Source organism: Macaca fascicularis, chromosome 19 (genome assembly GCF_037993035.2).
Source record: "Macaca fascicularis isolate 582-1 chromosome 19, T2T-MFA8v1.1".
In the NCBI taxonomy this organism is placed as follows: Eukaryota; Metazoa; Chordata; class Mammalia; order Primates; family Cercopithecidae; genus Macaca; species Macaca fascicularis.
The window spans coordinates 47,349,780-47,375,130 of NC_088393.1; the positions used below are offsets into that span (position 1 = coordinate 47,349,780).

The 25,351-nt window shown below is 53.1% G+C and overlaps 1 protein-coding gene across 22 annotated transcripts in view; it reads right to left on the reverse strand.

Annotated features, from left to right (window-relative positions):
- AKT2 (AKT serine/threonine kinase 2) overlaps positions 1 to 25,351 on the reverse strand; it is a 50,901-nt gene that overhangs the window by 19,550 nt on the left and 6,000 nt on the right. For 4 of the 22 annotated variants that reach the window (XM_045380201.3, XM_074023523.1, XM_074023522.1 and 1 more), the window contains 3 exons: positions 11,508 to 11,637; positions 5,266 to 5,394; positions 3,495 to 3,606 (listed from right to left, as the gene is read on the reverse strand). In XM_045380201.3, the coding sequence (XP_045236136.1) occupies positions 3,495 to 3,606; positions 5,266 to 5,394; positions 11,508 to 11,553 (287 nt within the window). In that variant the 5' untranslated portion in view covers positions 11,554 to 11,637. Of the gene's footprint in view, positions 1 to 3,494; positions 3,607 to 5,265; positions 5,395 to 11,507; positions 11,638 to 12,450; positions 12,562 to 12,645; positions 12,789 to 15,025; positions 15,237 to 19,491; positions 19,687 to 25,109; positions 25,278 to 25,351 lie in introns of those variants that run through there. The other 18 variants (XM_065534363.2, XM_074023521.1, XM_074023513.1 and 15 more) reach the window with 17 other exon arrangements.

Below are 25,351 nucleotides of genomic sequence, written 5' to 3' on the forward strand. Positions count from 1 at the left end.
TCAACTTTTCTCCAAGTGAAACACGTCTGCAGTGAAGTGGGGGACAGGGAGGAGGGTCTCTCAAGCTGGAGAGGCAACCAGGAGCCCAGTGAGGAGGTGCTGCAGCACCTCGCCAACAAGCAGTCACCAACCGGCACCCACCTACCCTGCAACCCCTGCCTCCCCCCCAGGCTTAAGAGAGGCCAGCTGACATCAGCCTATGTGGGCCAGAGCTGTGAGGACAGCATCAGTCAGCCAGGGGCAGAGTGGAGGGGGCCTCCCTCTTGCTGGGTTTCTGGCTCACCCCCTCCACCCATCCACAGTTAAGGTCAGAAATCTGGGACCTGGTCTCTTAGTAGTTCCAGCAGTTTTCTCTTTGCCAACAGCAGCAGGTACCAAGAAGAAAAGGCAGGTGGGGCTCTCCAGCCTACAGAATCTGGGTAAAGGAAAGGGCATGTTGTCTTGTGAAAATGGAAACAAGACCATCTCTCCTGCCTACTAAAACACTTTGCTGGCTCCCTGCTCCCATTCCAGGCTGGCAAACTATGCCAGGTACTGCTGCATCAGCCGCTCCTGTTTATCATCCCCCTGCATCGTGTAACAACCCTGGGACAAATCCCAATTTATTAAGCACCTGCCAAGCCCTGTGGGGATCTCCAACTGGAGTCCAAGGCCTTGGCTGAGCTCTCCAGCTTCGAGCGCCTCCACTTCCCCTCTTCCAACATTCCTGGCCCCTTGGTTCTCTAGTGACACAGAACCCCCTGTGGTGGCTGGGATGTATGAGCTATTTCACCTCCAGGCCTTTGCATATGCTGTCCCTTCTGAACTTTCTTCCTTGCTATCTCCATGGCCAACTCCTATCCAGTCTTCAAAACCCAGCCCCCAACACCCAGGACCTATACACCTACTGGTTTTGATCTGTTTTTATTGGCCATTCATGTTTTGGTCCATAGTTTTCAACTGAGTAGCACCTCAGCTGGCTTGAAATGGTAATTTTGTTCCCCTCAGTGGGGCAAGTATATTTTTTACCTTGGGAGGATATGCAACGATAATTATAGTATAGATTATAGTAACAAGTCTCATGATACTGTGGGCTCCTGAGCTGTACTGTCCAAGAAGGTAGCCACTAGCCATATGTGGCTATTTAAATCAATTAAAATAAACTAAAGAAATCCATTCCTCGGTGGCTGTATTTCAAATGCTCAATCGGCACAAGCAGTCAGCACAGGCAATTGGCACAGGCAATCGGCAACGGTGCCTACTGGACAGTGCAGACACAGGGCATTTCCACAATGGCCGGAAGTGTTCTTGGACAGCACTATTTTAGGGCTCTCCAGAAGGTCTGCTGAAACCTTACTCCATAGATAAGCTAGAAGACTGTTTCTCAAAGTGAGCTCCAAAAGGACAAAGTGGGAAAAAGAAACATTTCCCACTGATTACAAAGGACTAAGCTCCTTAATATATAAAGAGCTAATACATAAATAAGAAAAAGACCAACTATCCAACAGAAAAATAGACAATATAGACAGTTCAGAATAGGAAACTCACATGGCCCTTGAGGGTCAAACTCATCCACAGAGAAAGAAAGGAAAGTTAAACACCCCAAGGTGCTGAATTTTTCCACTGTTCAGACTGGTACAAATCCAAATGTGTGAAAACACAAGGCCACGGGGGCACTCTCAGACATCGCCTAATGGAAACTTTGCAAAACTACAAACTCATTTTCCCAGTGACTCGGCAATCCTGCATCTAAGCACTCGTCACACAGGTCTACCTGTGCACACATCGAACAAGACAGACATGGCTATTTCACTGCAGCATTGCTTATAATGAGCCAAAAGCCGAAAGCACAATAAAGAACAGCTAAATAAACACACTTGGGACACGCATATCCAATTGTCCAAAAAAAAGGGAAAGTAAAACATGAACAAAGCAGCCGCATCTCTCCATATATCAAGGCAAATTCTCCAAGGTACACTAAGGGAAAAGCAAGTCCAGAAGCATGTACAATGCGACCTTTTGTATTTAAAAAAAAAAAAAAAAAAAGGGCAGCAGGGCACAAAGGTCTCCCTCTGCTCTTCGACGGCACCTAAGAACAGTGATTAACTGGGGGGCGGGGAGGTGGACGGAAAGGGCAGGGTGGGGGAAGCTCCACCTTACACTGTTTCAGTTTTGAAATAGATGAGTCTTTATCATCTCGTCTGATTACTAAATTGATCTTTTTAAAATGACTCTCTGGACCACCTGCCTCAAAATCAATAGAGATGCTCATTAAGAACGTAGTTCCTGCCAGGCAGGATAGCTCACGCCTGTAATCTCAGCACTTTGGAGGCCGAGGCAGGCAGATAACTTGAGGCCAGAAGTTTGAGACCAGTCTGGCTAACATGGCAAAATCCCGTCTCTACTAAAAATACAAAAATTAGCCAGGTGTGGTGGTATGTGCCTGTAATCCCAGATACTCGGGAGGCTGAGGCAGGAGAATCACTTGAACCTGGGAGGCGGAGGTTGCAGTGAGCTGAGATGGTGCCACTGCACTCCAGCCTAGGCAACAGAGCAAGACTCCGTCTGGAAAAATAAAAATAAAAAGGCCGGGCGCAGTGGCTCGAGCCTGTAATCCCAGCACTTTGGGAGGCCAAGACGGGCGGATCACGAGGTCAGGAGATCGAGACCATCCTGGCTAACACGGTGAAACCCCGTCTCTACTAAAAAATACAAAAAACTAGCCGGGCGTGGTGGCGGGCACCTGTGGTCCCAGCTACTCGGGAGGCTGAGGCAGGAGAATGGCGTGAACCCGGGAGGCGGAGCTTGCAGTGAGCTGAGATCCGGCCACTGCACTCCAGCCTGGGCGACAGAGCGAGACTCCGTCTCAAAAAAAAAATAAATAAATAAAAATAAAAATAAAAATAAAAAAAGAAGGTCGGGTATGGTGGCTCGCACCCGTAATCCCAGCACTTTGGGAGGCCAAGGCAGGTGGATCACCTGAGGTCAGGAGTTTGAGACCAGCCTGGCCAACGTGGAGAAGCCCTTTTTCTACTAAAAATACAAAAACTAAGCTGGGCATAGTGGTGCACGCCTGTAATCCCAGCTACTCAGGAGGTTGAGGCAGGAGAATCGCTTGAACTTGGGAGGTGGAGGTTGCAGTGAGCCGAGATCATGCCACTGCATTCCAGCCTGGGCAACAAGAGTGAAACTCCATCTCAAAAAAAAAAGAATGTAGTTCCCTGACCCTGGGCAGATCTCCAAGTAGTCACAGGTCTTGAAGCGAAGCCCAGCGGTCTGGACTTTTCATGAGCTCTGCCTGTGATTCCAATGCACCCGCAAGTCTGAGGGCAGAGTAGGGTCTTCAGACTAAGAACCCCAGTTCTTCACAGCCCCAGCTGGGGAGACCCCCCCCAACAGAATTGCAGACTGGAAACCCCTATGTAGGGTCCCAGGGAAAATCTCCATCTGTACCTTTCCTCCTCACACCAGGCTTGGTCCCTCTCAACGGTAGCCACACAGAGGCCCAGACTCACCTCTCGTCTGGAGAATCCACGTGGAAGGTCCTCTCGATGACTGTGGTCCACTGCAGGCAGCGTATGACGAAGGTGTTGGGCCGCGGCCTCTCGGTCTTCATCAGCTGGCATTCTGCAGGCAGAGGGAGTAGACAGCAGGGGGCTGAGGGGACAGCCCTGCCAGCCTGCATCCCAAAGTGCCCGAGCCACCTCCCACAGGCCCAGCCCCATGCCAGATGGTGCTGGGGACACTCTAGGGACTGAGACAGCCCTGGCCCTGCTCTCACGGGGCTCAGGGTCTAGTGTGTGTGTGGAAGGAGAGGAGCCCACCAGAGAGTGATGGCTCCACAGACAGGGCCGCGATGGGGACAAGCCCAGAGGTGTGCAGAAGCTAAGAGGCAGCATCCAACCCAGCCTGGGGAATGGGGGGACTTCCCAGAGGAAGCAGCTTCTCTGAACTAAGCCCTGAAGGAAAAGGGAACTTAGAGGGTACATGGAGAACAGACGCCCAGAGGTGAGAGGAGGTTCAACATCCTCAGCGGGTGGCCAATTCTGCTCCAAGGGTAAGGAGGGGTAAGTGAGAGACAGGCCTGGAGAGGTGGGCTGGGGCCAGCCAGGCAGGGCCTTGGAGGCCATGGGAAAGAATCTGGACTTTGTCCTCTGGGCAGCAGGGAGCCACAGAAGGCTTTAGATAGGGTAGGGACACAAACAGATTGAGACTGATCCCTCTGGTTGCCATGCAGAGGGTGAGACTGAAAGTCAGAAGGCCAGGGAGGTGGGGAGCCAGCTAGGGAGGGTGGGGCCACACCAAAGTGGAGCCCTGCAGACAGGCCACGGGGAGAGGGCACTGAGGACCAGGCCCAGGCCTCTTGGCCTGCTGTCCATGAGACAGAGACAGGAATAGAAAGCTGGGAGAGGCCTGACGGTCAGGTTGGGATGTGGCAGGTATGAGGGACCTAGAAGACACTCGGGGAGATGTGTCCAAGGAGCAGCCTGGGACAGGCTGTGAGTTCTAACGAGACACTGAGGCTGGGAACAGATGTGTCAGGGTCACCAGCACATGTGGAGAGCAACCAGGAAAACGCTTCACGCAGAGCAGCATGGGACGGATGCTGGGTTCCAGTGCATGGCAGGAGAGGACGGTGGTGTGAGCTAAGGCCCTGGCGGTGGAGATGGGGGTGCCTCTGTAATGTTCTTAGCAGGCAGAACAACAGGACATGGTGACCCATCAGGTCAGCAAGGAAGGAAGGAGGAGGAAAGGGGCAGAGGTGTCGATAGGACTGTATTCTCCAAGGCTCAGTCAAGGGCTTGGGGCTTGTGAAACTTCACTGCCAGGGTCTGGTTGGAAGGCATCCCTTTGGGTATCACGGAGGGACAGATGTTGCGAGGCCAGCCCTGTGACCGGCTGAGTGGGAAGCTGAGACCCCTCTACGTCCGAGGGACAGAAGATGGAGGCTGTTACCAAAGCGCAGGATGGGAGGCACCTGCCACCAGCTGGGGACCCCAAGGCCTGGCCGACAGAAGCTGGCACCACAAGGAGGCGATGCATGGGGCTGGGTGTGGGCAAGTGCCCTGGCTTCTCCCTCCCTCCCACTCTGCATCTCCCCGCAGGACAGCCCCACCTGGCCAGCTAACAAGGAGGGAGAGCAGGGGAAGGGCGAAAATGGATCCAAGGGCAGGAAGGCCCAGGAGAGGCCCAAGGCTCAATGACCAAGTCCCACGAGCCCCTAAGACCTGCCAGCCATTCTGTGAGCACCAGAACACTGACCCACTCACTCATCCCAAGACACACCTGCTACAGAGAAGTTGTTTAAGGGGGGAAGGGTCTGATCAGGGGCCTCGGGCCTCTCCTTGTACCCAATGAAGGAGCCGTCGCTCTTCAGCAGGAAGTACCGTGGCCTCCAGGTCTTGATGTATTCACCTGAAATGAGGCAGGAGGGGAGGGAGAGAGGTTAGGACAAGGTTGAGCGATGTCCCAGGTGGGTGGCAGGAGGCCCAGTGTGATGGTGACTCACAAGGGGTACCACGGGGCGGGGGGGTGCGGGGGACACATGAGAATGCCTCTCCCAGAGGAGCCCTCCAGGTGGCCCCTGCTGACGCAGGCTGGGGCGCTGGGCTGAGCCCGGGTGATCCACAGGTCATGCCTGGCAGGAAGGTGCCAACGGCAGTGCCCTGGGGCACCAGTTGCCTCCTGGCAGTTGCAGGAGCAAGCTGTCTGTGCCAGCTCCTGGCCTAGTCCCAGGGGAGGCCCAGGCTTCCAAACACACTTGCCCTGTGGCCCTGTAAGGCCAAATCCCACAGACTGGGACTCACCAATAAAGCTGTGCAGGTAGATCAAATGCCAAAACACCTCTGTGCCGGGGGTTGGCACTGCTGCCACACCCTCCCAGCACCCCTTGACTCCTTCCAACTGTTCTTCACCACGAATATCCAAGAACCCTACACACACACACACACACACACGAACCCACTCCTTAGAGAGCTGCTAAGGATTAAAAGGAGATGGTGAAACACAAAACCTTACACACAAATGTCCGCAACAGCGTTATTCATAAAAGCCATCAAGTGGAAACAACCCTAATGTCCACAACAACGAATGGATAAACAAAATGTGGCAGATCCATACAATGGAAAACCATTCTGTCATAAAAAGAAATGAAGTACTGAGACGTGCTGCCATGTGGAAGAACCGTAACTCATGCTAAGTGAAAAAAGCCAGTCACAAAGGGACCACATATCATTATGATTCCATTTATACAAAATGTCAAGAATAGGCAAACCTATAGAGATGAAAAGTAGGGCCTGGCATGGTGGCTCACGCCTGTAATGCCAGCACTTTGGGAGGCCGAGGCAGGTGGATCACCTGAGGTCGAGGGTTCAAGACCAGCCTGACGAACATGGAGAAACCCCGTCTCTACTAAAAATACAAAATTAGCTAGGCATGGTGGTGCACGCCTGTAATCCCAGCTACTTATGAGTCTGAGGCAGAGACTCCTTGAACCCGGGAGGCGGAGGTTGCAGTGAGCTGAGATCGCACCATTGCACTCCAGCCTGGGCAACAAGAGCGAAACTCCGTCTCAAAAAAAACAAAAACAAAAACAAAAGCAAACTGACTATGGTGACGGATGCACAACTCTGAATACACTAAAAGCCACTGAACTGTATACTTGAAAATAGATGAATAATGTAATGCATCAATTTTACCTCAACATTGCTATTAAGGCCGGGCGCGGTGGCTCAAGCCTGTAATCCCAGCACTTTGGGAGGCCGAGACGGGCGGATCACGAGGTCAGGAGATCAAGACCATCCTGGCTGACACGGTGAAACCCCGTCTCTACTAAAAAATACAAAAAAACTAGCCGGGCGAGGTGGCGGGCGCCTGTAGTCCCAGCTACTCGGGAGGCTGAGGCAGGAGAATGGCGTGAACCCGGGAGGCGGAGCTTGCAGTGAGCCAAGATCACGCCACTGCACTCCAGCCTGGGCGGCAGAGCGAGACTCTGTCTCAAAAAAAAAAAAAAAAAAAAAAAACATTGCTATTAAAGGCCAGCACAGTGGCTCCCACCTATAAAATCCTAGTACTTTAGGAGGTTGAGGCAGGCTTAAGTCTGGAGTCTGAGACCAGCCTGGGCAACATAGTGAGATCCAGTCTCCACAAAAAATTTTTTTTAATTAGCCAGGAGTGGTGGTGTGTGCCTGAAGTCCCAGCTACTCAGGAGGCTGAAATGGGAGAACTACCTGAGCCCAAGAAACTCAAGCCATGATGGTGCCACTGCAGTCCAACCTGGTGACAGAGCAAGACCCTAGCTCTTAAAAAAATAATAATAATAATTTACAAAAGCCTCCAAAAAAATACTTAACCAAGGTGGTGAAGGGCTTGTATACTACAAAACACTGTTTAAAGAAATTAGACAGAGATGGGCGGATCACGAGGTCAGGAGATCGAGACCATCCTGGCTAACACGGTGAAACCCCGTCTCTACTAAAATTACAAGAAAATTAGCTGGGCGAGGTGGCGGGTGCCTGTAGTCCCAGCTACTCGGGAGGCTGAGGCAGGAGAATGGCGTGAACCCGGGGGGGCGGAGCTTGCAGTGAGCCAAGATCGCGCCACTGCACTCCAGCCTGGGGCACAGAGCAAGACTCTGTCTCAAAAAAAAAAAAAAAGAAAGAAATTAGAGATCTACATAAATGTAAAGATATGCTATGTTCATGGATGAGAAGACAATATTGTTAAGATGGCAATACTACCCAAAGAAATATACAGATTCAATGCCAACCCTATCAAAATTCCAACAGGCTTTTTCTTTTTTCAGAAATAGAAAAGTCAATCCTCACATTCACATGGAATTTCAAAAGGCCTCAAAGAGCCAAAATAATACTGAAAAAGAAGAATAAAGTTAAATACTTTCCAATTTCAAATTTACTATACAAAGCTACAGTAATCAAAACAGTGCAGTATAAGGACAGCCATACAGACCAATGGAAGAGAATTCAGAGCCAAAAAATAAAGCCAAATATCTACACTCAATTGATTTTCAACACAGGTGCCAAGATCATTCAATGGAAAAGAATAGTTTCTTCAACAAAGAGACTATATTTTTTCAAAACGAAAGAAAAGGAACCTAGAAGAAAACATATCCTTACAATATTTTTTGTTAATTTAAATACTGTTCCTTGCGGAGCAGGGAACAGTGACCCATAGGCAATGTGCCCAGAGTAGCCTATCCTCACAATCTTATCCCTATTCTGCAGATGAAGAAACTGAAGCAACTGGATATCCACATTCAGAAGAATGGAGTTGGACCCCTACTACAAACCATACACAAAAATAAACTCAAAATGAATTGACCTGAATCTAAGAGCTAAAACTACAAAAAACGTCTAAGAATACATATGAGTAAATCTCATTACTTTAAATTTGGCAATGAATTCTTAGATGACACCAAATGCACAAGCAACAAAAGAAAAACTTAAAGTGAACTCATCAAAATTAAAAACCTTTGTGCATGAAAGGACACTGTCAGGAAAGTAAAAAGATATCCTACAGAAGGGGTGGAAATACCTGGAAATCTAATAAGGGTCTATTAACCAGAATACATAAAGAACTCTTACAATGCCAACAACAAAAAGACAAACAGCCTGATTTTAAAATGAGCAAAGGACTCAAATAGACATTCCTCCAAAGATACACAAATGGTCAACAGAGAGATGAAAAGATGTTCAGCATCATTAGTCATCCGGCAAACATAAATCAAAATCACAATGAAGGCTAGGCGGGGTGGCTTACACCTGTAATCCCAGCACTTAGGGAGGTCGAGGCAGGCAGATCACTTGAGGCCAACAGTTCACAACCAGCCTGGTCAACATGGTCAAATCCCATCTCTACTGAAAATACAAAAGTTAGCCGGGCATGGTGGTGCACACCTATAGTCCCAGTGCTTGGGAGGCTGCGGCCTGAGAATTGTTTGAACCCAGGAGGCGGAGGTTACAGTGAGCTGAGATCGCGCCACTGCACTCCAGCCTGGAAGACAGAGCAAGACTCTGTCTCGAAAAAAGAAAACACACACACACACACACACACAATGAGGTACAACTTTACATGCCCAAGGATGGCTGTAATGAAAAAAAACAAGTGTTGGCAAGGATATAAACTGACACCCTCATGGACTGCTGGTGGGAATATAAAATGGTGCAGCTCCTTCTTCAAAAAGTTAAATATAGAATATATCACCCCAAGGCCGGGCACCCCAGGGCCCACCTCACCTTGCCCACCTCTGCCAGCTGCTACTCAGAAACATGGGCACTGAAAAGGCCAAAGAGTGCAGGTGTGCACATGCGTGTGTGTAGGGTACAAACCTGACACAGGTGTGTCAGAGTTAGGCCATCCCAGATGACAGAGCAGGCCTGTGGCTGGGTCATCTGGCCCCTTGTAACATGAATGGGGACACTCAAGACTCAAGAGAGGCCAAGACTCATGTAATACCATCAGTAACCCCTGCCCCTCCGACAGTTCCGCACCCATCCCAAGGCTCTCACAGTCCAGCCTAGTGAGCCACAGCCTCCGCACGCGCAGGCCACGGGACAGGAGCCCATGACCCTGTGTACTAGCATACCACCCACTCACCATGCCAAACATTCATTCAACCATTTACTGAGTGCCTACTATATGCCCACCATTTTTAGACGTGCTGGGGATACCACTGTGAAGAAGCCCCATGAAAATGCCTACCCTCGTAGAGCTGATGACATCAGAGGTCTGGCTCGTTAACCCACTTTACGGATGTGAAACCAAGGCTCAGTGAGGTGACATGGCTTGCCCACAGTTACACCAAGAGGAAGCAGCGAACCAAGGTTAGAACCTTGATAGCTGCCAAGGCTCAGGAAGCTCCATCGACAACCCCAAACTCCAGGCTCAGGCTGGGGGACTAGGCCAAGGGACCTTGAAAGCCATCTCTGTCCAGAAAGAGCAGCAGGAAACCAATCTCCTCTGCTCAGTCAGGTGCGGAGACTGCTCCCAGGAAGGGGCCTCCATCCCTCATCGCTGCTCCCTGTCTGCAGGCTGGTACAGTGCAGGATGCACGGCTCTTCCCGATGCCTGTGGCGCCAGCGCCATCAGCCTCCTGCTCCTCTCTGAACAAGATCACTTACTCAGGACTCACTGGCTGTCGCCTCTGGCATAACTGTGAGGCTCACTCCCCGACTTCCTTCAGGCCTTTATTCAGATGCCCCCTTCTCAGCGAAGCCCCCTCTGGCCACCGTCTGCCTCAGGCCCTCCCATCCTCACGTTGCTTGTTTTTCCTCCATGGCTCGCGCCACCGTGTGACACGCTTGGCTGCCTGTGAGCTGTCTGCCTCCCCATCAGCGCCCAAGACACCAACACGAGGATGGGCTGTTTGCCTGTTTGGCTCACTGCTGGACCCCGGAACCTAGAACGGTGCCTGGCCCACAGGCGCTGCTCAGCTCGTGTTTGCTGAATGAATGCAAGTGCTCACAGGGCAGCCACCCCCACACCTGGGGCCCTTCCTCCCAGGGGGGAGGCCCATGGAAGCTGGCCCGGGACAAAGTCGTCTCTCAGCACGTGGCACTTCTCCCCATCTGCCTCCCAGTCTTGCTTGGCAGCCACTTGGGGACAAACAGCCCTGGGGTCAAAAAGGGTCTCTTTCCTGTCCTAACTTCACTAAAAGGGGACCTCAGCTCCCCACTAGTACAAATGGATTAGATCATGCATCAGCTCACGACATCACAGGGTTGCTCTTGTCTGGAGTGCCAAAGCCAAGGTCCTTTTCCATGGCCTGCGGGCGCGACATGGCTGGACCCTGCGTTGCTCCCCTGCTTGCCTCCCCCAGCTCGCCCTCGCTCACACTGCGCCAGCCACGCTGTTACCAGAAAACACCAGGCACATCCCCACCTGGGAGCCTCTGTCCTTGCTGTCCCTCTCCCTGGGACACCCTTGCCCAGCCAGTGCCTCACCTCCTCCAGGCTCCAGGTCTCTGATCACTGCCCTTTCCTCAGGGCAGCCTCTCCATTCCCCCCCGCCCCCAGCCCACTGCCCTCACTCACAGTTCCCACTTTTCACCCCAGCACTCGCCACCTCAACATTCCATGTCTACTTATTTACTGTCTGCCCCACCCCCACTGGAACGTAAGCTCCATCAGAGGACCACTGTGTCCTGGAGCCCAGGGCTACCTGGCACAGCACACAGAGAGTGAATACTTGCTAACTGAATGAATGCTGAATACTGCCTCACTGTGTTACTTCAGTGATGTGACTTCCCCTCTCTGGCCCTCAGTTTCTTCATCTATAAAATGGGGCTATGAATGAGCTCACTCATGCACAGGCAGATCCCCACTCTCCTGCCCAGGTGACCGCTGAAGGAGTCCATGAAACAGGGGCATAAGCAGCTGTGGGTCTGGGGCTGCGGAATGCTGGCTCCTCAGGCTGGTAAGACCCTCTGCCTCTGCCTCTCGGGGCACAGCTTCCACGAGGAGCCAGCGTGGGAGAAGGAAGCAATCTGGCGGGCAAAAGCGGCCTCTTACCGCGCTTGTGGAGCCAGCCTTCTTTGATGACAGACACCTCGTTCATGGTGGCAGCGTGGCACGCTGTCACCTAGCTCGGGACAGCTCAGGGCAGCAGGACATGCAGGAGGCGCTGTGGACAGGGCACAGTCTGCAAGACAAGAGAGGAGCTGGTCAGGGTGGGAGGGGATTCCACACCAGCCCCTTCCCTGAGGACACCGAGCTCTGAGGCCCTCTGGCTGCTCTGCCCACTCGGCAAAGGGTAAGGCCAGCAAGGGTGGCGTGGAGCCCTGCTCTCAGGGATCCATTCTGAGCAGAGAGATGTGGCCATGTCCCCAGAGACCCCAATCTGGGGAAGCAGAGCTCCCTGGCCTAAGCGCAGGCCAGACCCCGAACTCAGGACACTCATGCTGGGGGGAGGTGGCCCCTCCACCCACAGTCACTCCTGACTGAGCGAGCATCGAGGTAGCCGTGCCCTGTCCCCCGTGTCACTCCTATGGCCCAACACTGAGGTAACCCAGTATGAATCAGACAGCCCAGGGCACCTGAGGGAGTGCGCAAAGCCACCAGCATCTGCCTGTCCCCTCACCATCTTACACACACGCACACACACGTGCACACATGCGCACACAGAACCACCAGCATCTGCCTGTCCCCTCACCATCTTACACACACACACACACACACGTGCACACACGCGCACACAGAACCACCAGCATCTGCCTGTCCCATCTTACACACACACACACACACACACGCACTCTTCTCTCTCTCTCCTCCCCCTCCCTTCTTTCCAAAACAGGAAGCCACCAACCTGCCACCTTCAACAAACTAAGCACACTCCCGTCCCCCAATGCCATCCCACGCCACTCCCCAAGCCTCAGCGGCCTCCCTCCCCCGGTCAGATGATAGAATAAAGACAGGTCTCAGACAGCCCAAGATCTTGAACAAGAAAGCAACCTACTGCGTATACACGGTCTGGGGCCTAGAAGCCAGTCCCGGGGGCTTGACCAAGGCCCTGGTCCCTACCCCAAGACCTCCACTTCTGTCCTCAGGGACCAGCAACCGACAGACTGAGGGACGCCGAGGCCACTGCTTCGTCTCAGGTTCCCGGAGCAGAGGGGAGGAGGGCGCAAGGCAGCGCCAGCTGGGCCCCTACCTGGAGCCTGGGGCCTGGCCAGGGTCCACAGAGACCAAGGCGCCTTTGCCTTTCCCAGCCTGGGGTTATTTGCGGACAGCAGGTCGGGAGCTACGGTGGCCCCCAGAGAAGTGGCAGCTGGCTCTAGGGACACCGTGGGCATCAGCTTTCTCTCGTGCCCCAGGGGAGCTGGTGGGCCGGACACACTACTGCCTGGCATGTGACAGTGGCAGGCTGCCCAGGCCCCAGGCAGAAGGAAGGGAGGTAAGTGGGAGGAAGCGGGAGGAAAGACAAGATGGACAATGACAGGGAAGTAAACAGGAGGGTGAGAAATCACATTCCGAGCTCCAAGCTGCAAAGGCAATGATGTGAGGCTGGGAGCAGCAATAAGGGGCTCCCCTCGCCAGCAACATGCCCGGCACCCCACAACCCCAACACACAGGACTGCCAGACTCTCCATCCTCAACATCCCCACATCTCAGCTGGGCAGTGGCTCACGCCTATAATCCCAACACTTTGGGAGGAAGGCAGGAGAATCCCTTGAGCCCAGGAGTTTGAGATCTGCCTGGGCAACGTAGTGAGAACCTGTCTATGTAATTTTTTCTACAAAAAAATTAAAAATTAAAAAATTAGCCAGGCATGGCGGTGTGCACCTGAAATGTCAGCTACTCGAGATGCTGAGGCAGGAGGATCACTCGAGCCTGGGAGGTCAAAGCTGCAGTGAGCCTTGATCGCACCACTGCACTCCAGCCTGGGTGACAGAATGAGACCCTGTCTCAAAAAACATAAATATGTATGTATTTCTATATCTCTCACTGTTCTGTGCGTCAACCTCTAACATGACCACCTCTCCCCATCCTGCCGGCGGCCTGGCTCTAGTCGGGTCTGCCCCCACCTCTTCCCCGAGTTCCTACGCTCCACTCTTGCTCCCTTCCCACTCACCCCACATTCAGCAGCTAGAGGGATCCTCAACGCTGAGCCTTTCTCCTGCTCAAAACCCTTTGTGGCTCCCCGGTGTTACGAGGAAAACAGCCAAACTCCTCAGCTGAGGATCCAAGACCCTTCAGGACCTGGCCTCTGCTGCCCTGCGTTCCAGGTGCATGAGCTGAGACGTGCACCTAGAAAGCCCTCGGGAAAGGCTAAGGACCATGACATTGACCTCTCCAACCTCTCTGCCCCACCCCACTCTCCGTGTTATGCTTCTGTCACTCAAGCACTGCCCTCTGGCCTCCATCAGGGACAGGGCCTCCTTCTGGGCATTCTTCTCCCTCTTCCTTGAGGTCTCAGCTAAACCAGTGCCTCCTCCAGGAAGGCTTCCCCACCTCAGAGGCTGCACTGTGTGCGCTTTGTGCACCCTCGAAGCAACCCTCCCAACACCCATAAACGCTAAGGCAGTGGACCAGCAAAGCATCTGATATCTAATGAGCAAAGGAAGAAAGAGGCCAAATGCCCACAACGGATCCCCACCCCGGGAACAGACACAGCCAGGGACACACTACCAGACTCTCTTCACGACACCAATCTTTTCTGGGGTGCATCCTAGGCTCCAGATGGTACCAGCAATAGAATGTCACTGAGACACAGCCCTGCCTTCCTGAGGCTCACAGTCTGGTGGGAGGGGCAGAAAAATACACAGAGACACAAATCATCAGGTGATGGGGAGGCTGGAGAGTGGGAAGAAGAGGATGTTAGCTTGGTGTGGGGGACTTGTGAGCAGACGCCCGAGTTAACTGAGGGAGTGAGCTGTGTAGACACATGAGGAAATTCATTTCAGCAGGGGAACACAAAATGCAAGGACCTGAGGCAGGAGGAGGCCTGGTGAGCGGAAAGTCAGGGAGAGGTGGACAGGGGAGAACACCAAGGGCCTTCTGGGCTATGGTTGGGACTGAGAGAAGCCCATCCCCTACACGGACCTACACCACACCTTCCCTGATGCAAGCTCAGTTCAAAATACTTCCCACATCGCTGGGAGGGAGAACTCAGAGTCCAAAGGAAGGGCTGATGTGGAGGGAATAGAACCGGGGCTCCATGTCCCATCTCCCCGCTCGCTGGCCCACAGCAGCCCACGGACATTGACTCTTAGGGCCCCCGTGATGCAGTAGCACTGGGGCTACTGGCAGCACTAAAGCGCCCACTGTGGGCCCAGGACTCGGCCTACTGCGTGGTACCCAGTGAACAGCCAAACGCACGGCTGCCGTTACTCCAGAGAGAAGCAAAGGCAGACAGGCGTGACCAAGAGCGGTCAGGGTTCCAGAGTCCGAGAGCCACCGCCAGCTGCGTGGCCTTGGGCAGGGTGCCGGTGCTCCCATGGAGTCACTCCTGAATGTTCCCAACACCCCATCAGACAGTCGGTGACCATGCCCAGGTGAGGACAGAAGCTCAGAGAAGGGAAGCTGTTTACCTTGGGTCTCCCAGCCGAGAAGCAGTGGAGGCCCTGGCCGCTGCTGGGATCAACAGAGTTGCTTTTTACAATCTCATCTCAGCAACTAAGGAATCAGCACAGCTGGAGGGAGAGCAGGCGGAGGAGTTGAAGATCCCCTGCGTCCCGCCTGGATCGTTCCCTGTCCTCCTACTGAGGGTGGCGCCTCATCTGAAGTGTTCGTGACGCAGTCCTGTGGTGATGAAATACCAGCCACTGCAGCCAAGAAGATGGCCTGCTCACTGGGGGGCTGCCGACGGAGGACACCAGGCGGGGGGACAGAGACTTGTCTGTGGAACCCCTGCAGCACGCCCTGCCGAGGGGAGTCCCTGCACGGCCCCACCCCACTCACTACTTCCTAAGGTGCCTGGGCATGAGTCTTCTGAGGGCCTGGCCCAGAGCTGCAGCTGCTGACTAAAGGCAAGCCACCTGGGAGGCAAGGTAAAAAGAGCAAGAGCACCTCACAGGAGAGGACACCCACACAACCAAGAAACACACATAATCTCATTAGTTACAGGGAAATGCAAATTACAACCACCTACTTGGGATGGCTCGAATTTTAAAAACTGACAAGGCCAGGTGCTGGCAAGGATGCAGAGGAACCCTTACTCACTATTGGTGGGAGTTGCAAAATGGTTCAACCACTGTGGAAAACTGTTAAGCAGTCAAAATTAAAGCTCAATATATGCCTACCCCATGACCTAGCAATTCCTCTCAAAGAAATTAGTGTACGTACAAAAGACTTGTACTAGAATGCTGACAGCGGCAATACTCACAGTAACCCCAAACTGGTTAACAGACCGGGAGTCCACCCACGAGAGAATGGATAAACAAACACGTAGATCCACAGTAGAACACTACTCAGCAACGAAAAGGACTGAACTGTTGCTAAATACAGCAGAGAAGGGGTGAGAGAACGTTACAGAATGAAAGAAGTCAGACAGCACTCTGCCCACGCCCCTCCTGCAGTCTGGAGCCCTGTGACCACTTAAGTCAGCTCCTACCCCTCCCTCTGCTCGAACCCACCGCCGTGCAGCGTAAAAGCAGCCCCAGGACCCTACGCAGCCTGCACTATCCCCCTTTGCTTCTCTGAAGGCACTTCACTTCAGCAGTGCCAGGACACACCAGGACAGTCCACCTCAGGGCCTTGTACACACTGCACCCTCAGGTGGAAACTCGGGCCCCGCCCCACTCTCTTCAGCCTCTGCTCACATCCCTTTCTTGAGAAGCCTTCCTAACCTCCCTAGGCAAAGCACGCCCACCCTACCTCCCCTTACCCTTACCCTTCATTTTCCCCAAGCACCCATCACCACCGATGTTACTGTATGTGTTTGTTTACGCTAACTGCCCACCACCCGCACTGGAACGTCAGCACAGCGAAGGCGGGACCCTTGGCTGCCTTGGTCACAGTTGGATCCCCAGAGCTTTGTATGGTGCTGGGCACAGAGTGGGTACTTAAGTATCTGTGGAATGAACGTGTACAGAGTGAAGCCCTGTGCCCACAACAGGCTCAAAATAAGCTCAATTCCTTTCCTTGCCACTTACTAAGTCCTTTTTCTCTCGCCCCCTCTCACTGACCTGGTTTTGATGCCAGACAGCACAGACGGGCTAGGGAGGCAGGTGGGGAGGCAGAGATCTGCGTCTCTTGGAGCTGGAGCTGGTGGGTGGGGCTCCCTTCCTGGTGTTGCGGAGGCTCACTGGGGAGGTGGCAGCGACCTCCTCAGGAGCCTCTGTCGCCTGCACTCAGATCTGTGCCTTTCCACAGTGCTCAGAGGAAGACTTGCTCAGGAGATAAATTCAAAGACAACAGGAAGCTGGACGTGGTGGCTCACGTGTGAATCCCAGAACTTTTAAAGGCTGAAGCAAGAGTATCTCTTGAGACCAGGAGTTCAAGACCAGCCTGGGTAACATAGCAAGACCTTATCTCTACAAAAAATACAAAAATTACCCAGGTGTGGTGGCGCACACTGTAGTCCCAGCTACTTGGGAGGCTGAGCTAGGAGGACTGCTTGAACCCAGGAAGTTGAGGCTGCAGTGAGCTATGACTGCATCACCACACTCCAGCCTGGGAGACAGAGCAAAACTGCGTCTCAAAAAACAAAGAAACAAACTAAAAAAAAAAAAAAAACTGGTCGGGCATGGTGGCTCACACCTGTAATCCCAGCACTTTGGGAGGCCAAGGCGAAAGGATCCCCTGAGCCCAGGAGTTTGAGACCAGCCTGAGTAACATGGTGAAACCCTGTGTCTGCCAAAAAAATAAAAATAAAAATATAAAAAGTAGTCAGGCGCGGCGGTGTGCACCTGTAGTCTCAGGTACCTGGGAGGCTGAGATGGGAGGCTGACTTCAGCCTGGGAGGTAGAGGTTGCAGTGAGCTGAGATTGTGCCACTGCACTTCAGCCTGGGTGACAAAGCCAGACTCTGTCTTAAAAAAAAAAAAAAAAAAAATTCAAAAAAAGCCAAAGACAACAGGAACTAGTGGTGTAACAGGTGGCATCTGCTCATGGGAACTCAGCAGAAAGGCACCTGGGGCAAGACAGGAGGGAACCAGCTCCCTCATCTGCCACAAGTTATTCACCACTCTACAAACTGGTCCCAGCGTCTTGTGAGGGCATTCTGGTAAAATTGATAAAGTGGAAAATGTCCATGTGCTTGGAGGAATTTCTCCTGCAGAAAATGCCAGTGCCAGGGCACAAAGGTTCTAAGGTGGGAATTCTCAGCCTCAGCACTAGTGACATTTGGGGAGAGAGAATCCCTGATGTGGGGACTCTTCTGCACCCTCAAGAGGTTTGGCAGCATCCTGGGTCTCCAGTCACTAAAGCCAACAGCACACCCTCCCCTGGTTATGACAATCACACGTGTCTTCAGTCATCACCAAATGTCTCCTGGGGTACAAAACCACCACCAGCTGAGGACCGCTGTCCTAAGTATGTACTGCTGAAATAGGGAAACCTGGCACCAATCTAAAAGCTCACAACAGGGGTCCGGTGCTATAATATTGGTTAATAACATGACTACTAAAAAGAGCAAGGCTCACATAGCCCATACCACGTGCCAGGCCCATCTGAGTGCTTTGCACATACCAATATAACCCTCACAGCAACCCTCTGAGGCAGACATTCCTACTGTTTCTATGATAATGAGGAAACTGAGGCACAGAAGTGAAATGACTTGTCCTATGACCTGATCTCAGGAGTACAGGCGGCCCGGCTCCCCCACGACACCGTGCCACACAGCCTTCAGAGTCAGGCAGACCTGGACTGGGGTCCTCTCTTGCCCACTTTCTAGCCTCCCAAGCCTCTGTTTCCTCCTGTCCCTGCAAGGACAGACAGCAGGGCTTTCATCACAGGCTCACACAGGGAAGGGCTCAGCACAGCACCCAGCGCGTGAAGAGGGTCTGGCCACGCAACACAACAAGCCATCCTGAGCACGGAAACACAGAAACCAGCCCCGCTGTGCCGACACTAAGGCCATCAGCATTCGCTAACGAAGGCTCACGGCACAACAGAACTCAGGTGGGATGCCTTTTCTGAGACACACACGCACATGTCCTGTCACCTCAATTCTACAATATGTGTATTGTTTCACATGCTGACGTCACTGAGATTGGCATGTACCTCGCAATCCATGGATAAAACTCACCTATTGCATTCTTTTCAGAAAAGCAGTTGTATGATCAATAATGGACCTTATAGGACACACTGTCTTAGACTTCAGGGCATGAGGAGGTATGTGTTTAAATCTCACACGCACAGAAAAAAGAAATCCGAAGGAAATACCCCACACTAACAGAGGCAGGAGAGTGGGTACAGGAGTCAAGGCAGCCTCAGGAACCAAATGCCAGCGTTTCAGCCCTGGCTGTGTCACCTGCTGTGGGACCCTGGGCAAGTCACCAAGTCACGTTCCCTTTCTTCACCTCTGTTTTCTCATCTGTATATCAGAAATAATAACCACACATACCTCTAAGGCTATTGGGAGGGTTCAGTGAGTTAATCCACATAAAGTCCTCCCAAAAGAGCCAGAAAGGGCAACTGCTAAACACGTATCAAATATTATATCATCATTGGCTGGGCGCGGTGGCTCATGCCTGTAATCCCAGCACTTCGGGAGGCTGAGGCGGGCAAATCACAAGGTCAGGAGGTTGAGACCAGCCTGGCCAATATGGTGAAACTCTGTCTCTACTAAAAATACAAAAATTAGTCGGGTGTGGTGGCGGATGCCTGTAATTCCTGCTACTCAGGAGGCTGAGGCAGGAGAATTGCTTGAACCCAGGAGGCAGACGTTGGAGTAAGCAGAGACTGCGCCACTACACTCCAGCCTGGGGAACAGAGCAAGACTCCGTCTCAAAAAAAAAAAAAAAAAAAAAAAAATCATTATTTCCTCTGATGGGTGGAGACACGGGAAACTTCACTTTCTATACTGTATGTTTCTGAACAGGTGAATTTTTTACCTATTCTACCTCCTTGGTGAGAAGGTGGCACAGAAGAGACTTTTTTTTTTTTTCCTGAAAAGGTCTGGGTACCTCAAAAAAAGAAGACTTTTTTTTTCTTTTTTCTTTTAAACACGCTCCCCACACTCCCCATACTCGCCCCATCTGTCTGCTTGGAGCAGGTGGGACTGGAGGCAGGTTGAAGCCGTGGGCAGGCTGCAAAAGAAACAGGGACAAGAATAAGCACAGAGCAGATTCCTTCTCCTCCCTGCCACCCCCCCAACACACCTTCCCCCTCACACCACCCAGGGCCTTAGAGCACCCACAGAAATCATGTCAAATATTCTATTCTGCCTGGCCACGGGCTGCACACATCCTGAGAGTTCCACGCTGCGACCAGCAGGATCCTCCAGGCAGTTCTGACCCTGTCCCTCCCCTGCTCAGGACCTCTCCCCAGGGCCCATGGATCATGTCCAAGGCCCCTACGGAGGCTGCCAGGGGCCATCTGCCTTGGCCCCGCCTGCTCTCCAGCCTCATTCGTCTGCTCGCTCCAACACACAATCTCCCCTTCTCCTGGCCCCAGGAAGACTCCCCGCTCTCACATCCCAGGACCTTTGCACCTGCTATACCCCCTGCCTGGCACTCTGTTCACCCATCTTCCTCAGGGAGGCCTTCCCTGACCTCCCACCAGCAGCTGACCCTCAGAGCTCAGCCTTCCCTTCCCCTCACAGCACTTGCCTCTGTCACCTGCATGACTATGTGGGTAATGTCGCCTCTCCCACTGGACTGTGAGTTCCACAAGGCAGGGACACAGTCTGTCCTAGCCCCCATTGTGTCCCCAGTTCCACTCAGCACAGGGATGGGCCCATAGCTTTCATTATTTCAAGGCAGGAGTGGTGAACAGAACCACAGCATTTGTGCTAAGTGAAGGTAAAACAAAAAGTCCTGCATTCATTCATTCCACAGATATCACACCAACCCTGCGTCATCACTGCTCGGGTCACCAGGGATTCAGCAGTGACCAAAACAGAACTCCCTGCCATTGGGGAGCCGGGGGGATGACGGAACAGGCAGCAAAATAAAAAATAAACATATAAACAAATTAGGATAGCCAAAGCTGACAAATGCCATGGAGAAAAGGAGCACTCGGAAGATTCAGTGCAGGGAAAGGGAACAGGGGTTTCCGATTTAAAACAGGATGGTGACAGAACGGCGCACTGAGGCTGTGCAGTCTGAGCAGAACCGGAAGCAGGTGAGAGCGCCAGGGGAAGACCTGAGGAGGAACACTGCAGGCAGGCAGGCAGGCAGGCAGGGGAGGAGCAGGGCTGAGGCACCCACAGGAGCTGGTGAAGGGGAGGGCTGGGAGATGTAGCTAGAGAGGAAGCTGGGGACCGCTGGGCAGGGCCTTGGGGGCCACTGTCAGCACTGTGGCTCTTATTTGGAGTGAGAGGGGAACTCTCAGCCTGAGGAGAGCTGGGGAGTGGGGGAGGGGCAGCAGGTGGAACCCCTTGCACCCAGGGTGGGGCAGGAGTCCTTAGGGAGACAGCCTTCCTCTCCAGGAGCTGTCCTCAGAATAAGCCCTGGGCACTGGCCTGATGGGCTCGCCACAGGCCTCAGTTGAGAACCATGAGGACCCGTATGCAGCAGATGAGAAAACCGAGAATGGGAGAGATTCGGTGAATACCTACAGCGAGAGACAGCAGGGACACAGCCAAGGAGCCCGGACCCCTGTCCTCCGAGCCCTTAGTGGCCTCCACCTCCCTCTGCCTTTGCTCCCAAGAGACAGGGCCACCTCCCATCTTGTGTCACCTCCTCCTACATCCCGGCCAGCCCTCCCTTACCGTCCCTGATGTGCACACATGCGCGGGAGCCCTCCAGTCGGACTGCATGGGGCGTCCCTGACCCACGTCGCTCTGCATCGCCACCACCTCCCTGGGAGCTCCGGGACAGGGCCCAGTGGCAGAAGGAGAAACCGGTGGGTCTGCATCAAGGCTAATACTCAGTGAGTGCTCACAAAGCACCAGGCATGGATTAATGTTCATCTTCAGAGCCAGCCTGTGTTACTATCCCCATTCCTCACATGGGAAAACTGAGGCCCAGGGAGAGAGTCACATGCACACAGTCACAGCGAGTGGGTGCAGGACAGGGGCCGCAACCAGAGCAGAACTAGCCCACAGACCTTTCCGTAACGACGGAAACGTGGTTACTAAACGTTTGAACGATGGCCAGTGCAACTAAAGAACTGACTTTTTACTTTTATTTAATTGTAATTAATTAAAACTTAAAAAGCCATATGTGAGGCCGGGCATGATGGCTCATGCCTGTAATCACAGCACTTTGGGAGGCTGAGGTGGGTGGATCATGAGGTCAGGAGTTCAAGAACAGCCTGGCCAAGATGATGAAACCCTGTCTCTACTAAAAATACAAAAATTAGCCAGGCGTGGTGGTGGACACCTGTAATCCCAGCTACTCGGGAGGCTGAGGCAGAGAATTGCTTGAACCCGGGAGGCAGAGGTTGCAGTGAGCCAAGATCGCACCACCACCCTCCAGCCTAGGTGACAGAATAAGATTCCGTCTCAAAAAAAAAAAAAAAAAAAAAAAAGTCCATACATGGCTAGTAGCTACCATTCTGGAGTGCAGAATCCCTGCTAATTAAGCTTAAGCACCAGGAGCCTAAAGGCAGGAGGCGGGAGTGTGACTCTCACAGGCCCAAGAGGAGCCAGATCATCCCAGCCCGGCTAGAAGCTCCCATGCTATACCCCATCTCTCCCGCATCCCAACGCCTTACCTGGGGAACTGGAACAGGACTCAGGCCCAAACTCACACCTCTAGCCAACTCAAATCCTGACTCTACCACTTCCACACTACACAGGTTCTCTGAACCTCAGCTTCCGCATCTGTAAAATGGAATCTTCTTTTTTATTTTTTTTGAGACAGAGTTTCGCTCTGTTGCCAGGCTGGAGTGCAGTGGCCAGATCTTGACTCATTGCAATCTCTGCTTCCCAGGTGCAAGTGATTCTCCTGCCTCAGCCTCCCGAGTAGCTGGGATAAAAATTACCCACCACCATGCCTGGTTAATTTTTGTATTTTTAGTAGAGATGGGGTTTCACCATCTTGCCAGGCTGGTCTTGAACTCCTGACCTCGTGATCCACCCTCCCGCCCCCGGCCTCCCAAAGTGCTGGGATTACAGGTGTGAACCACTGTGCCTGGCCTGTAGAATGGAATCTTAACAATCTGCCCAAGCACGCGTTTATGTTATCTCAAAAGATAAGTTTTGTAGGCCAGGTGCAGTGATTCTCGCCTGTAATCCCAGCACTTTGGGAGGCTGAGGCAGGTGAATCACTTGAGCCCAAAAGTTCAAGATCAGCCTGAGCAAAATAGGGAGATTCCCATCTCTATTTAAAAAAAATTTTTTTTTTTTAATTAGCCAGGTGTGATGGTGCGTGCCTATGGTCCCAGCTACTCAGGAGGCTGAAGTGGGAGGATCACTTGAGCCGTGAGGTCAAGGCTGCAATTAGCCATGATGGTGCCACTGCACTCCAGCCTGGGTGACACAGCCAGACCCTGTCTCAAAAAAATAATGAAAAATTTAAAAAGATAATTTTTCTGATAACCATGGGTTGTCCTGGGGACCCAATGAGATGGCTTCACATACAGCTGGGGACAAGGCCAGTGCTTGAAAAACGGGTAGCAATTACATAAAGGACTCTGAAGTGAGGGGCCATCCTGAGCCTGTCAGAGCCATGGAGTGGCAGCTAAGGTTACTGCTGTCACTACTTGGTTCTAAAGGAATTATCCCGATAATTTCCAACATACCCCTATTAACTTTTTGAAAATATCATCTAAATGAAAACACACAGCTAAAAAGAGTCAACGCCCTGAAGACACCTCCTCCCAACCCCCAAGGCCTTCGGACACCAGTATGAGAAGCTGGGCTCTAGGGGACCCTGTCTCCAAAGCAGAATATGGTCTGCTTTCTCCATCCCTGGCTGCCACCTGAATCCAGCCAGCTCTCTCCCACACAGGTCCCTCCCCACCCACCTGTGTCCTTCCTCTTTGGGGATAAAGCCTTGGCTCCACACCACAGCCTAGGCCCTGAGCCCTGCCACCCTGCTCTCTCCCCTTCACCCACTCCCCCGGCTCCAACCACATGGGCCTGCTGTTCCACCACCCCTTGCGGCCTTTACCTGGCTGCACCCCTGTCCAGCCCACCTCCTCGGGCTCTCACATCACAGGGGCTCCTCAGCAGCCTTCCCAAACCTCTCTCCACTCTAGATCCAGCTAGATCTCTGTCCCCTCCTTCAGCCACACCAAGCACTCACAGGCCAACACAACCTCTCTGCCACCTCTGATCGCATCCAGAACTACACGTGGCACACAGTAGTTATTCAATCAATATTTGGTGATGGATGGAATACACTAATGACCAAGAACAGCCAAGGGCTGGCTCCTGAGGCTGTTCAGCAATCAGACCCCCAGGGCAGCGGGGACAGGGTGCCTCCCATCCTCATCCCTTCCCCCTGGGCTCTGGGAAAAGGAGGGGCCAAGGCCATGGTATTGGGGGTGGAGAGCAGCAGCCACACCCCACCTCCCGAGCAGGCATGGAATGGAGTCATTTCTAGATGACTGAGGCCTACTTTGTGCCAGGTCTGTCTAGGAGAAGAGAAAGCAGGAAAGAAATCCTGATGACAACAGCGACAACTCCAGTCACAGCAGGCAGGACAAGGAGATGAGGCATTCTTCAAAAGGCAGCTTCGCTGACAGAGCAGGGTTCAACCGTCATGCCTATTGGACTTTGGGCAAATCCAACAACCTCTCCATGCCTGTTTCCTCCCCAGTAAAACAGGGACAATCGTGACAGCAAGCTGCCAGGCTGTGGTGAAGAGGAGTAAGAGCAGACACCTCAAGCTCTGCAGCAGTGCCCAGCACACAGAGGAGAAAACTACTCACGAGAATGACCCCAACATTCTATGTGGCTCCCTGGGCCTGTTTCCTATTTACAAGATGGGGGTGCTAACACTGCCCACCTCCCAGGCTGCTGTGCAGGTCTGTAGAGCTCATACACAGTGTCTGGCTGGGCAGGAGTGCAGCGGTGGGAGTGATTCATACTCCTGTCTGGAGCCCTCCCATCAGCTAACAGGCCCCACCACTCTCTCCCAAGGACCAACAACAAGCCCGTGCCCACTGCCCCGCAGAGCCCCTTCTGTACTCTCAGGTGCCTTCAGTCCTGTCTGGCAATCACCAGAAGCAGCATCAGCCCAAATTCATCCCACACCTCCTCAGGAGGCTCGTGCTTTCCAACACAGCAGCTCCCTACATCCTCCCCACCACCCCACTCAGCAGGAAGGTTCCCGTTCACAGCTGGGCAAACTGCACCTTAGGGAGATGAAATAAGGCCCCAGGGTTCCACGGCCACCAAGAGGGGTGCCAGGAGCAGGGTTCTCACCCATGTCAGCTGCCCCTGGGACCAGGCCACTCAGCAGCCCCAGCTGGGTAACGGTACACCAATGACCCACCAGACCATGAAGAACTCAAAGCCAGGCTGGAGAGGAGAACCGGGGAGCAGGAACTGCCCCAGCCCGTTCAGAAAGGGCCCACGAAGTGGCAAACCAAGGAAGGCTTGGGTTTCTGGCCTCACCCTTAGAAACAACATCTGCGAACGAGCTTCTCCGGCAGGACGGCTGGGCTGAAGAAACTCCTGCGGGGACCTCTGACATGCAGTCTCCTCTTGGCCGGCCTGGCTTGCCGTCCCTTACTCGGCACACTCAGAGCACCCGGGCCCTGCTGTGGGTGCCGAGTTGGCAGTGGGTCTTGCCCCAAGGGGGCCAGGCTGAGCTCCCACCCAGCACCCCTCCCACACTCGCTCCCTCCCTCCTGGTC